The following is a 15582-nucleotide window of genomic DNA, read 5'->3' as shown; positions in this document are numbered from 1 at the left end:
CACTTAACTGTCCACCTGATTAAATATATTTCTCAGAATTCTTACCCTATTCCTGAAACCTATTTGGACTTAAATTGTGAGGATGAGGAAGCATCCCCTCCCAGACAGACAAATCAAACCACCTTTCATTCCTGACATGGACCTTGTCTTCCAGAGCTCACTGGTATGTTCCAGAAGATAGAATTCACAAACAAATATTTTAAAGACGTGACTCACACATCGTTTAATTCTTACATAAATTAAAATGTAAGTGCAAAGCAACCTGTGTTTCTATTTAAAATATTTAAATGGGAAAATATAATCAGAGAAACACATTTATATGTATGTATGATTTAACCCTTCTAATGACTAAATATATTCATCACAGTATATCGGCTATAACTGAAGAGTCATATTAACTTACCTTTCCTGGTGTCTTTAAAATACATTTAACTTTCTCAATGACATCAGAAACATCTCCAGAATCTTTCAACTTCTTCCTGATATCCTCTTCCAATTCTTCCCACTGAAAAGCACCTGTAACAGATTAGCACGTGTTAGACTTTGCTGCGGCAGCAGGGGATGTAAGAAAATAAACTTACTAGATAGCAATATCCCCTTTACTAGGAACAGTATCTTAATCATACGTTTCATTTACCAAACAAATGTCCTCATAATTAAAGGATATGTTTATCAACTCATTTCATTAAATGATACATTTAAATCAACTCATTACAGGACACATTTAACAATGCATTTTCAAGAGATCAGTCTGCCTTCCTTAAATTCTCTCTCCAAGTCTGACATTGCTGGCCCAACCCCGCCGCCACTACTCTGTAACAGTTGCCAGCCCCTCCCAGCTCTGAGTTCAGCCCTACCAGAGCAGAGCGGTGACCTCTGGGTAGAGGGCTACGCAGACGGAGCCCAAGGCAAGCAGAAGCTCTAGCGAATGGGCAGATCAGAACAGGACGCTGAGCGAAGGCTGCAAAACCAGCCTGGGGAAGACAGCCAGATCATTTCCTGATGCGCCCACCACATGACCATGCCAGCGAGGCAAATCACCCGACCCAGCCCTGCTCACCCATTTCTCACTCCAGCCCACTTCCAATCATCCCTTCCTGAGCTCCCTTTAATGTGCCTCCACTCTATGGACCCCTTTTCCTCTGGGTCTCCTCAAACTCCTATTCTTACAGAGTCAGGGAAATGTCACCTTTTCTCCCTCGGCGGTCCTGCAGTAGCCTCCTAACCCGCCTCCCTGCTCCCCAACGACCTCTTCCCCTTGGACTCTATCCTATTACTTGATGCTGAGAAGTTTGAAAAGCATGATTCTGATCATGATACTTCTGATCATGATACTTCATCCATGCCAAGACCTCAAGAAAATCCTAGCTCCTTAAAGTAGAATTCTATACATGCAGTGAAGGGCACAGGCAGGAGACCCAGAGTCTACTCTGCCTCTGCCATTAAACAGCCATGAGTTTAAGCCGAACACGTCATCTCTCTGGGGAATTTCAGGTCCTTCTCTAACTGTCTGCAATCCAATTCTGCTGTGCCCTGCCTGTATCCAGCACTTTGCCGATACCCTTGTGCATACTGAGGAAAGGGGAGGTCATGGGATGCATACATATTAAACTGAGACCAGGCAGAAGCAAACCAGACCAAAAGGATCCGACTACTAATCCAGAGGTTTTGGGGGCTCCTTGCCGCTGAGCCCTGCTGTGCCTCTAGTGTGTCCTGGGCAGATGGGGCCCTGACACGTAGCATTGGCCATTTCTGTGAGTCACAACTCCCATCAAGAATACTGGAATGTCTGTGTGTGGTACAGAAAAGAGCATACTACAAATAATTCCAAGAAGGGGAGAAGGTGATCCAAAGTGACCAAGAAAGCTCTTTCCACCTACTCTTCCACTCTGGCAGAATTTTAATACATGTTGGGAATTCTAAAGGCCATCTGTGACAGGAAGAGCTAAAGCTACATTCTTGAGGCTCTGACAAATATTTCAATTCCTGACTGTCTGAGATCATATGACTCAGGAATTTGTAAGCACAAGACTGTATTAAGTATTGTAGGAATGTTAACAACTATATCCAAGGAAGGATTACCCCCCAAAACCCAGATACTGCAGGTCTCACTTTGCCAGGACTCCTTCTCCTTGAAGCACTAGACCTTAAATACACTTTATACAGTGTTTCTCACTTATTGTAATGGTTAATACATTGTGTAAACTTGACAGGTTTAGAAGTTTAAGGATTCAGCAGGGGCCAGGGTCCTCACTTTGTAAACACCCTCATCCTGTGCAACCGGAGGACAGGAGATGGTGTAAGCCGTACACCCGCCCTAGAGTGAGGGGCCTGCTTACAATGTTAGGGGCAAAAAAGAGTCTTGCTCTACCCCACCCCTGTGGCCCTTGGTGTTTTGTTGTCTGCTGCTGCCTTGAAGTGTTGCCCCTGTGCCATGTCACCCTACCGTGGAGCCAGCTCAGTGGGGACTGAAACCTCCACATAGAGAAAATCCCTTCCCTCCTTAATTTTGGGTACTTTGCAGCAATGAAAGAAAAACAACGAAGACACATCCAACGGAAAATTCACCTTTACAAGATGGACATAGCTGGATTGTGATTATTCATTCAAAACTTTCATCCAGACAATAAATGGAAGTGATACACATTGGTATAAATTATTAAGCAGACTATTAAACAGGTCCCTCTTAAAGAACTAAATGTCCATGGTATATAATATATACAAAATTTCAACTCCCTAAAGATAATAAGTATGTCACTTACAAACAATTAAGATGCTCTTTTGTCATCGAGTTCTTTTTTGGAAGAGGGGAGGAGAGAAACCAGCAGGACACAGGTTTACTGTGGCTTTTTAGCTCCTGTTTGCTCAGGACAAACACTTCCTGGCCCTGCCTCCCTGCGCCTGTCCAGCTGGCGTGACTCACAGCAGTCCGCCTCAGCCCCAGTCTGCCTGAATATAACCCCTGGAAAACTGCTGCTCTTTAAGGAAAACACAGAATAGAACTGGTTTGTTTGTTTTGTTCTGTTAGTCTTTTTGAGACGGGGTCTTGGTATGCAGTTCAGGCTGGCATTGGGCTCACTCTGTAGCCCAGGGTGGTCTCAAACTTGCAAGGATCCTCCTGCCACAGCCTCCCAGCGCTGGGATTATAATCATGCACCACCACGCCTGGCTTAGAGCTATATTTTAACACGGTGTTTTGTTTGAAGGTTTTAAAATGTGCCAGAGGAAAAAAGCATTGGAGACTCTAAGAATGCAGATTTAGATGTCTTCTTCGATTTGATTAAATAAAAAAAAGAAACGAAAAACTTTTTTAAAAAGAGTAACCTCCACAAACAAGGACTGGGGGGGGGGGGAGTAAAACCTCCTAATATGCAGACATTTTCTTTAAACAGTGGATTTAATAGTGATTTTTTTGTTTGCCTCTTGTAACAAATTTTATGCATTTTTCACGTATTTTTATACACTGTGTAAACACAACTTTATATCTTTTTAAACAGAATGAAATACAACTTTTGAGCCAGGCATGGTGGCACATGCCTGTAGTCTCAGCACCTGAGAAGTTGAGGCACCAAGATGGCTGTGAGTTCAAGGCCAGCCTGGGCTATGTAAACAAGTTCAAAGCCTGCTTGAATTGCAAAGTGAGACCCTGTCTCAAAAATAAAATAAAATAAAAAAGCAATACAACCTTTGCTAGAGTCAGAGGTTATCTTCTGCGTTAAGGTACTTGCAAAACCAATTATTTCCATTCTCTCAATCAGCATCAGGGTCTCCTATAGCCCTAGACTGGGGCCGTGCACCTCTCATACCCAGGGCACCTCCAGCCTTAGCTGTAACATAGAGACAGATGAGGACGGAGCAGAAATGCAAAGGCTCCATCATGCTGGGGCAGAGAGGGAGCCCTGGGCAGACTGAGTGGCTCAGGAAGCTTTGCACACACTTGCCACACCCTCCTCCCTATCTCTTAAATGCTTTCTCCTGGCTCAGTTGGTTTCTCCCCAGTGGCTAAGCACCCAGCTTCCGGCACTTTGGCAGAGGACCCAATAGAACCCCAGCTCTGAACAGCTCAGGGTCAGTCAACCTTGTGGCTGACGTCACCTAGACTCTGTGCCTTAAATAATAATAGAGCCCTGCCCTCCCCTCCCCTCCCCTCCGTTCCTCTTCCCTCCTCTCCCCTCCCTTCCCCTTCCCTCCCCTCCCCTTCTCTCCCCTCTCCTCTCCTCTGCCTCAGACTTGAATTCCAAGCCCTGACTTGCAGGCTGTGGTGGATCCCCACTTTTCCCCCCAGCACTGATTAACTGTGAGATCATTCAAAATACAGAATACTGCATCCCCCAGTCCGGGCCTCCTCAGAATCCAAACCTGCACAGAAGTAGAGCACCAGGTGACTTGTAGTAGCTTAGGATCTGAACGCACTGGGCCAGGCCACACCACTCGCCACCCCAGTGCTGGCCTTCCTGTGGCAGTGGGCCAGACGATGGGCCACCCCACTGGACTCCAATCTTGCCTGCTCTTTCACAGTCTCTCACCATCAGAGGAGACAGAGACAGATGCACTTTCTAAAGCCCAATGAGGACTGGGCATTCGGCTCAGTGGGGAGCATTTGTGAGGGCCTAGACTCCAGCCCCACCCCCAGGGATGAGGGATCCCCCAGCACAGCTTCCAGGGAGGACAGGAACAGTTCCCACAGGCCTTGCCTGGCTCCCCATCACTGCCTCCTCTATGCTCTGGCCCCAGGAAACTCCCTGTGGTCTCTTGGAGAGCACAGTTCCCAAGGACTACATTTCTTTCAGGCAGAATTGAGAAGCAGACTAATTTTCAGAGAGCAGCAGCGAGAATGCAAAAAGGACTCCTCACAGGTAACTGACTGGGCAATGGGTCTGGGGTACAGGAGCTTCCCTCCTCCCTGCCTTTTTTCCCATCTGCACACATTCATTTTGCAACTTCACAATACACTCACGAAGAGAAAGTCAGGAGGTTCAGCCACCGGAGACATTTTATTGCTATTGTATTACAGAAGATGGAACTGCCTTTGAGGGGTCCTGCACCTTTGAAAGGACTGAGTGGATACTGTGGGAAACTTGCTAAATAATTCATAGAACTTCAGCAGTAACATCACTGGAAAGTCAAACACATCCTTCATCTTCCTATACGTGTCAGTAAAATCATTTTTTCTTTTAACCTGCGAACATTTTAGTTTCTCAATATTAATCTTAAATTCTGAACTGTGATAGTCAAACTAATCTGTAGCACTAAATGAAGTCCTCAACCAGTCTGGCTTGTTCCTATGCTGGTCCTCAGCTACTAGAACCTGCTCCGTAATGCAACTGAGATACGGGAACCTGCCTTACTGGAGGCGTGTGTGGGATGTGGGCATATTTATGTTTTTCAACTGAATATTCACAGACCACTCATTAGATTGCTGTTTGAGATAGATACAGATATTTTATATACATATATATTCCCACACATATTCCTATACATTCCCATATATATACATACATAATTTTTTACTCATATAAATCTGCATGTGACAACTGTACTTTTCGAAGCCATAATTCAAATCTTAACTACCAAATTTAACTACCAAAGTTATGTAACCACAACTCAAATGAAAAAAGTTAAATATGGAATAGAATTTGTTGTAACATTAAAGAAAATTTTACAACTGTATATGAAAAACTTATGAACACAGGAAGGAAAAAATGTTTAAGATAGTCACAGCTATATCTGACCAGATCTTAACTAAATGTGCTCCTTTCCAGCTTCTAAACTGAATGCAGTTTTCTTCTTCAATTTCTTCCAAAGTTAAGCATCTAACTAAATGAATGAAGTTTCTAAGGTACAGATGCTGACTTCATATGCACTTGCAAAATTTTCTTTCAACAGACAAACTCTATTTCACATTTTGGATTTTTTTAAAATAAAATATGAATAATCCTGCTTAGCAGGAGATTATCATTTTTACAAATAGATCTAAAACAAATACAGTAGTGTGCCCACAAAAAAAAAATACAGTAAGGGTAAGAAGCGATGCTCAACATAAGCCATTATGGAACTGCAAATCAAAACTACAAATGAGATTACCGTCTGCAACCCACGAAGGTACAACTATGAAAAAGCAGAAAATCACAACTGTGGATGGAGATGTGCACGGAATGTGGCACAAATGTAAGGGGTAAAGACACTATGGGAGAATATAGACATTCCTAAAAATTAAAAATTCAGTTACCCTATGACCTGAAAGGCCTGGCTACACAAAAAAGAATGGAAAGCAAGGTACCAAAAGAAATACATCTACAGCATGCTAACACCACAGCAGAATTAGTCATGTGCAACGCACACGTCCCTAATGGAGAAATAGGTAATACGGCAGGCTACACACATGAAAAGCCCTGGGTTCAATCCAAGTCCCTAGAGGAGCAGTCAAAACCACACAGACCCAGAGCAAAAGGCTGGGAGACACGGAAAGGAGTCAGGGCTTCACAGGCACAGAGTTTTATTTTCACACAATAGAAAGTCACCAACTGTTGGTGCTGGTTGTGCAACACAATGCTCGTGTTTAACAGGACTGAGCGTACAGTTAAAAATGGTTGAGATGAGTATTTTGTCACTACTTAAAAATCTGGTTAAAAGCGGAGTGTGGTGGCTCATACCTGCAATCTCAGCGCTCAGGAGGCTGAGGCAGGAGGATCGTTTTGAGTTCACGACCAGTCTGGGCTACAAAGTGAGCTCAAGACCAGCCTGAACTGCACAGTGAGACCCCTTCTCAAAAAAAAAAAAAAAAAAATCTGGTTAAAAAAAAAGTGAGTCTGTAAGGCAGGCAGACAGCCCAGGTGCATTCACATGGGTGTGTCAGTGCGCGTGCAACCAGATACCTGAGTAAATGAAGCGCAGGATGGGGGCCAAGCAAGAACAGAAGACCACGTCCTTGACAACCACGCGCAGCGGCGGGTTCCCCGGGGAGGCCCGGCCAGCGGGCGCTGCAGGGTCCCGGCTCACGGCGAAGAGGTCCTGCGCCGTCCGCACGATGCTGGCGTCCTGCACGTCGGCGGCGCTCTTCACGCTGAACAGCAACATGAACACGTGGCTGACTGCGCACAGCACGATCTTGTGCGCCTGTGCCACTTCCTGCAGGTCGGGGTGGAAGAACACCACATCCACGCACTGGCAGCAGAACAGCAGCTTGTTCAGGTCCGAGTTATAATGCGAGGCTTCGGCCTTTAGGACAGGCATCTTCTCTGTTTCAAAAAAGAAAATTTCCCAACACAAGTCACAGACATCACAGGACCCGTGTTTACAGCAACACAACTCAAATAGCACCATCTTGGAAGTGGCCTGTATGTCCATCAACAGACGAATGGATAAAGATAAGATGGTTTTTGCACACTGGGGAGTACTACTCAGCCATAAAAAGGATTAACGCATCATCTGTAGGCAAATGGCTGCATCTAGAGGCCGCAATGTCACGTGCAATAAATCAGACACCCAAGCATACATGTCACATGAGAAACCCAAAGCTTAAAGAGCAAAATAAAAGATAACAGGAAGCAAAGAGATTAATATTTTGCAAGTGAGAAGGTGATCAGGAGTTGAACGGAGGGAGAAGGGAAGGGACAGGAGGGGAAGGGCATGAAAACAGAATTAAGATGTGTTAGGTACACCCACCAACACCACACCAGAATGCAATCATTAAGCACTGCAAACATGGACAAACACAAATTAAAATTTAAATTAAAAAGAAGATAATAAGCTTTTTTTCAGGTCTATAGATTCAGTAATTTCAGATCTACTTTAAAAGTAGAGCATTTTTAAATATTGAGTTGAGTTGTAAGAAAGGTCTGGTACTTGACCTTTTTTCACCTACAAAACAATTTCAGACAGCTTAGCCCACATACGCGAATAATTTTTCAGGGATTGTGTAACACAAAAACACAAATCCTGTGTCAATTTTATAGTGCAAATGAGCACATGCCCATAATCCCAGCACTTGGGAAGCCGAGGCAGGAGGATCGTTGCAAATTTAACACCAGCCTGGGCTACAAAGTAAGTTCAAGGCCAGCCGAACTGTCTCAAAGAGACAAAAAGAAAAAAAAAAAAAAAAAAAGATAGTCAAATGAAAAAAAACCTGATAACATAAAGAACCATAAAATAATAAAATAAATTTCTCATTACCTGTGTGCTCCAAAATAAAATACTCCAAATGCTAAACTTTAACATTTTGGTAATCACCATTGTTTACTTCTCCCAGATAAACTATTCAAAGTACTGAGTAAGTTCGGAAGAATCGGCTTCCACCTGAAGTCCTTTGTGTCTTGGGAAGGGAGACAGGTCCAGGGCTGAGCTGTTCAAATGCTACAGCTTCCCAGTGCTGGCCTTGAGGTCTTGGACTCCACCTTTTGAAAGCGCCATGCCTGTTTTATTTTGATCTGGCGTTTGTCTTCCTACTAAAACACTATGCTCCCCAGAATAGCTTTTCCTACTCCACACCCTGGCAAGCGAGATTTCCCATCAGTTTTGGCACCACAGACCCCACCTTACACGCTCCACCTTCTGGCTTTTCCCCATGGCCCAGCCAAGGGAAATGAAGAGCCACTGGAAGGACCTGCAATTGTCTCAGTCCTTGGAATTCAAACTTCCGTCAGTGAAACTGAAAACCCTTTATTCTAAAGCAAAGCCCAGACTCTATACAGATAACAAAGGACTCTGGGCTCCCTGCACTACACCCCACCCACCCTTTCTTCTGCTGTCTGTGGGAGCCTCCAGCCTCCAGTGCTAAGCAGCATCTGTGAGCTGCATGCCCTGGAGCCCAGGATACATCTTTAGAACAAGTCAGCCCCAGCGCACTTCCCCGATCGAGATCCTGGGCCCCGCCTTGTGTTTAGTGTTATACCCATGGTTCTCTTTGCTCAAGGATAGAAGAAACAGCCCTGTGAGCCAAGCATGGTGGCACAGACCTGCCATCCCAACACTCTGGGAGGCTGAGGCAGAGGATCACAAATTCTAACTTAATCTGGGCAACTTAGGGACTTAGCACAACCATGTCTCAAAAATAAAAAGGGCCGGGGGGCAAGGTGGTACATGCCTGTGGTCCCAGTGCTTGGGAGGCTGAGGCAGGAAGACTGCTGAGAGTTCAAGGCTAGCCTGGGCTTCATAGTGAGACTTTGTCTCAAAACATAAAAACTAAATAAAAAAGGGCAAGGGATGTAGCAGTGTGAAGGCCCTGGTTTCAGCTTGTAGTACGGCCCCACCAAAAAACAAGCTGGGCATGTTGACACATATCCAATGGCCCTTTTAAAATTTTTATTTTGAGCAGAACCTCACACCTTGCTCAAGCTGACCTCAGGCCTCAACCTCCTGCGTTCAAGGACCTAATTTTTGAGGGAGTCCAAACTGGGCTCAAACTCGCTGAATGAGTGGGCTCTGGGCATGCCAATCCAACAGTCATCCCAAGACCTGTGAGGAGTGATTTATAATGAACTCCACCCCAAAGTCTACACACCTGGTTGCTCAAGTTGCGGTGGTCGAATGCCGTGAAATGAGCTGCTCATTTTCCTCTTCTTCATTTTTTCACTTGTCTTGTGGTTTAAGGCTTGAATCATAAAGTATTCCAACTAAAACAAGAATTAAATCTGAGTTAGAGCTCCCAGAAAACAACCTGTTATGATTATTTGTATTTGAAATTGTATTTGCCAAGTGATTTTGTGATGCTAGGGACTGAACTCAGGGCTTTTCCACTGAGCATATTCCCAGCCCTTTTTAAAAAAAATTTTTTTTTTGAGACAAGGTCTTGCTAAGTTGCCCAGAGTGGGTTTGAAACCTCCCAGAGTTGTACCACCACGCCTGGCTTTCCAATTATTTTTAAGGTCATTATCATGCATTAGTAAATACCTGTAAATAATTTGTAATCTTAAGAATGTATCTAAGGGGAACAGGTTGTACCTTCTCTAAACACAAATAAACCTACCTAGTCAAGAAGGAATTATTTTCTTGAATAATCAAGAAGCCACAGACTACAACTGGGAGGTACCACTAATTTTCTTAGTGGCCAACCAATGCAGGGGATGGTAGTGACATTCAAGGCAGAGCAGAACTGGCTTTATACCTCTAGATGTATAGGCTAGAAAACTTACTTTTTTCTCTTAAACAGGTGTCTTTGAAATCTATCCCCTACCAATCAACCATCTCATGCACATGCCCTCTCTGGCTCCAGGCCTATGATCTTCTTGCAAGGCCTGCGTTAAAAGCACAGTGGATGTCCCTCCACATAACTAGACATTTAAATGGTGTAAATCAAAAAGCAAAACTGGTGTGGAAAAGATATGCTATGCTCTTGTGTTGACAAATATATTAACATAAAGGCCTGGACAAGCAGACTGAGATTCAAATTCTCAGACCCCTGGGAGGGTCGTGCAGCACAAGGAAGGAAGACCCCACCTCCTGAACCTGAGGACAGCCTCTCCTTTACTCAGCCCAGCTCCATCTGCTGTCCCCATGTACCCAAGTGGCCATGCAATCTCTGCCCTCTCTCTCCTCCTCAATCCTGTAAAGCCACCCCGGATCCCCAGTCAGGCCTCAGCACTGCAGGCCACCATTCGGAGGACAAATCCAGGAAAAACACATCCATGAGACCAGGGCACAGACTCTGGGCCAGAGATTCTGGGACCTGGGGTTTGGGAACAGCGTCACAGCACCATCCAACAGAATTTTCTGTGCTCACGGAAAAGCTGCACCATCCAGTAGAACAATTGCCACCTACATGAGCCTACAGAGCACCTGAAATCTTGAGGAACTGAATTATTTTTTACTATTGTATCTCAATTAATTGACACATAACTAGCCACATGCAGTGGCAACCATCAGAGCTGGGGAAGATCTCAGAGGGGAACTGGCCGTACCAGTCCCGGTGGGCACATCCTCTTGCCTCCACCAATGTGTGCCCTGTAAGAAAGAAGGGATGCAGTGGGACAAAGGCCAGGCAAGGCCCCCTGAAGCTGCCAGGCAGGCGCCCCCCGACCCACGTCTGGAGGAAGCACTCGTAGCTCTTCTCGTCTGACTCCTACACACCAGTGTTAACTGCCCTTCCACGCCAGCACTATCACCGCCATCCACATGCTGCAAATGCCTTCTTCCTTACACTCATGATCTCAGCTGCACCTTACCGTGAAAAAGAGTCTAAAAGGAGAGATCTTTCTGATCCTATTTCACATTCCTGTCAAGTCTTGGGTTTAGTAAAACAAAAGAAATGACCATGTCCACCTGCCAATCTTGACCACATCTTCAGTTCTGCTCGTACCTCTATTCCTGGATGAATGGGCAGTGTTAGGAAGGAAGAGAAACAGACAGAAAGAAAAGAAAACAAAGTGGAGCTGGAAGGTGGGAAAAGGGATCCTCGTGTTTCAGGCTTGTGAACTAACACGGGCAGCCAGGAGATCCAGGGCTCCCCATAGAATGGGGATCCCCATCTTTAAATGAAACCACATCCAGCCAACAAAACATTGAACAAACAACCCCAAAACAACTTGTTTGTCCCAAGCCACTAGGTATTTAGGGAAATGCACAATTCTCTATGCAAATTAAGATTTTTAAAGGCCACTACCATAAAACTCCTGAATAAATCATAGCCATGTGCATTTGATAAAAATCAGCAGCATTTACACTGGTTTATTATCTCAGCCGGGTGAGTCAGCTCTGCAGCTACTTGTGGAAACCTCAACGTTTCCACACGGATGCACTAGTGCAGATTCTGACACACTGGGAAGAGTACTGAGCAAAGAGTCACAACGGATGGAGAATTTCCAATGGCCCTGCTCCACACGGAGCTTGGCTTTAACCCCTTGTGAATGGTTATCGGATTTGTCTGTTGAGTCATGACTGGAGCTCTAAGTGAGTAAAATCTTACCTGATCCAACTCCCAGGTCCTTCTCCACAGACCTGCAAGACCGAGTACTACAGATTGGGAGCTATGTGAGCCTCCAGTGTCTGTGAGATGCAGTCAGTGCCTTATAACTGCGCAAGCCTACCCTCGCCCCACATATCCAACACAACACTGTGTCAGTGGCCCCGCTGAGAATGTCTGAACCCCAAGGAGGTTAGGATGTGAAATTTTGTCAAAGCATGGACAGAGAAGGAAAAAATCATTACTTTCAAATAGTTGATGGACTCTTTCATTTGGGGAGATAACGAGTCATTTTACTCTGGTAAAATCTTTGCTGCTTATTTTCATTTCATTTCTCTAGGTCAATGATGGTAAACATTTTAGGGCTTTCAATGATGATGAACAGCCGGCTCAGCACACGCACAATGGGCTCGCCACCAGTGGTCTAGTTGAGACTAACCGTCCTTTTAAAACTAAAGCTCTAATTGATATTCTAGAGAGCAGCTGAAGAGCTACCGGGCAAACGACTTCATCCACAACAGGCATTTCTACTCACCACACCCCCGAAGTACTTTCCTATGTAGAAGTCATCCAGGCTGTGTAGTTCAAGGTAAGTCGCTCCTAGTTCTTTAGCCAGCTGGATGCCTTCTGTTGTACTGACACAGCTCCCTCGGTCGGAGGTACACAGAGGGCAGGTACAGGGTAATTCATCTGAGAGAATGAATTGGAAAAGAATAGAAGCTTGAAATTACACCAAAAAAATGCACAGAAAATAGGATCAGTGAATGGCAAATTAAGTGATCAAACTAAAGCCACTGTGTGACTAGAGTGTCAATAACAGAAAAGTCCCTACACAGCAAGTATTCACTGCAAGGAAAAGAAACAGTATTTCACAAAACAGAAGAATTTAAACTGGGTGTTGGTGTTGCATGCTGTAATCCCAGCACTCGGGAGACTGAGGCAAGAGGGTCGCTGAGCTTGAGGCCAGCCTGGACTGCACAATGAGTTCAAGACACTCTGAATGACACAGTGAAATGCTGTCTCAAAGAAAAAAGAGAGAGGGAGAGAAAGAGAGAAAAGAATTTAATAATAGTTGCATGAGTGCTACTAACCTGGTATAGCAGTTAGACTAACCTGCCAGTAATGTTAGACATGCTGCTTTTTACACAGCCTTGACATCCTGACTATCATGTCTCGGCTGGTGGAAAAGAACTTAAATTTAGTAACTATATGGCCCATAGAAACCATGAAAAGCAGAGGGCTGGATTTTTGGAAAGTAATAAGTATAAATATATTCACCAAGTTTGAATCAATCTCAGACTCCTCAGCTGGACCTCATCTCCAGGCTGCAACCTGCCACTCTCTTGGTTAATTTCATACGGAATACATTCTTACTAATCATCTGACTCTGAAGCATTCAACTTCAGAGGCCAAATGCAATCACTTTTTATCCAAGATTAAAACATTAAAACCTGAAGGAAAAAGAAGTATTTACTCAAAAATAAACTGCCTCAGGCTTTGAGATTGCATCACACATGTATGGCTGCAAAGGTGTGGACAGCCCATCCATAAGAACAGTTCTTACTAAGGCTAAAAATACATGTTCAACTCGAATTCATCAGCTCACTTGGTTTCGTTTTAGTTTTTGTTTTTCATGACCACATTGGTTGTGTCACCGTTCAAAAGGCAGCCGATTCAAAGGACAGGAAAGTCACTTCTAGAAATGTTCTCGGCTGCAGGCTGGCTTCCTGGAATCGCCCACCTCAGGGACTGGCAAGTAGGAGGGCTGACCTGGGGATGACTCTTCTCAGGCCTGAGGGATGCGGTCTGGGTGGAGGGAAAAGCTAAACTGCCGTGCAGCTGTACCCGAGACGATGGCTGACCCCGCAGGGCGCCATGGGCCAGCCAAGACCCGCTCCTCTATCAGTGAAAGGCAGCTGGCCTTTGCATGCTATTCCTAACTCGCCCAGAAACTAGCTGAGGGCCACATCCACGAGCAGCCCACCCGTGGGCAAGGCAGTTCCATCAGCTGAGAATAGCAGCTGGCAAAGGGCCCGGCTGGACTCACTCCCAACCAGCCTGGGCTGAGGCAGTGGGGATGATGGCCCTGAGAGGGCGTTTGATGCACAGCCAACTTCCTGGCCACGGCCTGACACGGGTGGAATACATACAAGGGGTGATCAAGATATACGGTGAATGTGCAGACTTTTAAAATATATTACAGTAAAAGACACATGACTGTTAATCCCCCTCGAAATCCCTGCCCTCACTCCACACACACTTCCTGCCACTTTCTGAAGCAGCTCTGGAAGTGCTTTGCCATGAGTCCCTCGTAGAAGGTGTGATCGAAAACTTGGTTAAGGCTGCTGCTGAGTGCCACCCAGGAGAAAGCAGGCTCACGAAACCACACAGGGTATTCTCATCCACTTCATTCCCTGGACAGGGCACTGGGTGACTTCTGGCTCTTCCCCAAAGACAAATGACCATGAATGGGCAACATTTTCAATCAGCAGAGGAAACCAAGGCAGCCACGACAGCGCAGCTAGACATATGTCACTGCTTCAAAAATGGCGAGAATGATGTGTGGTGAGTGAAGGGAGATTAGTGACCATGTACCTTTTAATAATAATAATTTTTCTGAAAAGTTAACATTTATGGGATTTTTTTGGTTACACCATGTGTGTCCACAGAGGCAGCATATGCTAAGGATATTCAGTGTACTACATGCTGTGTATATCGGCACATAGTAGGTGTCCACATGTGTCCACACAGCGACCCATGTGACTTAATTTTACCATCATCAAAAAAGTATTTTTAAACTCAAAACTGATAAATGTCCAGCCTCACTTTAGAGAAAACAGAGGCTCTGAGGGGTTATGCAACTTGTCCATGTCTCCTTGTGAGTTAGATGTAAGGAAACAACCAACTGTCACCTGCTCCACCTGATAAAATGCAATGACACTGGAAGACTGGATAATCAAGGCATGGAGGTACAAGGGCCTTACGTCCCCGCTACTTGAAAGGCTAAGGAAAATCTCAAGTTCTAGACCAGTCTGGGCACTTAGCAAGGCTTGGTCTCACAAACACTTTCTTAAAAAGGGTGCAGGGCTTGCTGAAGATGTAGCTTAATATTCTGTGGGCTCAAGCCTCAATACTGGGAGAAAAACAGAATAAAATTTAGCCTGGATAAAGAATTAACGGTTCCAAAAATGCATTCATTTTAAACCTCAAGAGTGGTTCTTTCATTATGCCATAAACTGTACTTTTTCCAAAATCATTTCATGTTTGGAGCGAGGTTTTCATCAAGAATTTAATCTCCCTTAACAAATAACACATTACCATTTTGCATTCTTTACAAAGCCTTCATAAACGATGTCACTGCTTTTCTGAAAACAGAGGCCTTCTCTTTCCTACAAAGGTCTCCTTATGTTCACGGAATGCGGTGGGCGCACAGATCATCTGGTTAAACTGTATTTCTGGATAAAAATCAGTAGAGTTTCAAACGAAAAATGAAATGAACACACTATAAAATAATGTCACAAATGGAGGGGGAAATACAACTAATTTTAGGTTTAAGTCAGGTGAGTGGGTTCTCCATTGTGTACTATAAACATCTTTCCAACACAAAACCCTGCCTATATCTGGTCCCTCCACCACCCCTGTGTCACCGAGATACTTCTTTTGGTTCACTCACCAAAATGAACAAT

At 44.7% G+C, this 15582-nt stretch overlaps 1 protein-coding gene across 1 annotated transcript in view; it reads right to left on the bottom strand.

The window, feature by feature from the left end:
* Rhobtb3 (Rho related BTB domain containing 3) overlaps positions 1-15582 on the bottom strand; it is a 67156-nt gene that overhangs the window by 35946 nt on the left and 15628 nt on the right. Inside the window, exons 4-7 of the mRNA XM_063245381.1 lie at positions 12432-12586; positions 9500-9611; positions 6876-7238; positions 404-516 (exon numbers count right to left, since the gene is read on the bottom strand). Coding sequence (XP_063101451.1) covers positions 404-516; positions 6876-7238; positions 9500-9611; positions 12432-12586 — 743 coding nt within the window. The remainder of the gene's footprint in view (positions 1-403; positions 517-6875; positions 7239-9499; positions 9612-12431; positions 12587-15582) is intronic.

This window comes from Cavia porcellus, unplaced genomic scaffold (assembly GCF_034190915.1).
Source record: "Cavia porcellus strain 051 isolate PalLab524CR breed Dunkin Hartley unplaced genomic scaffold, mCavPor4.1 scaffold_2, whole genome shotgun sequence".
Lineage (NCBI taxonomy): Eukaryota > Metazoa > Chordata > Mammalia > Rodentia > Caviidae > Cavia > Cavia porcellus.
The sequence above is the reverse complement of the archived record's forward strand: the minus strand, read 5'-3'. Positions and strand labels throughout refer to the sequence as shown.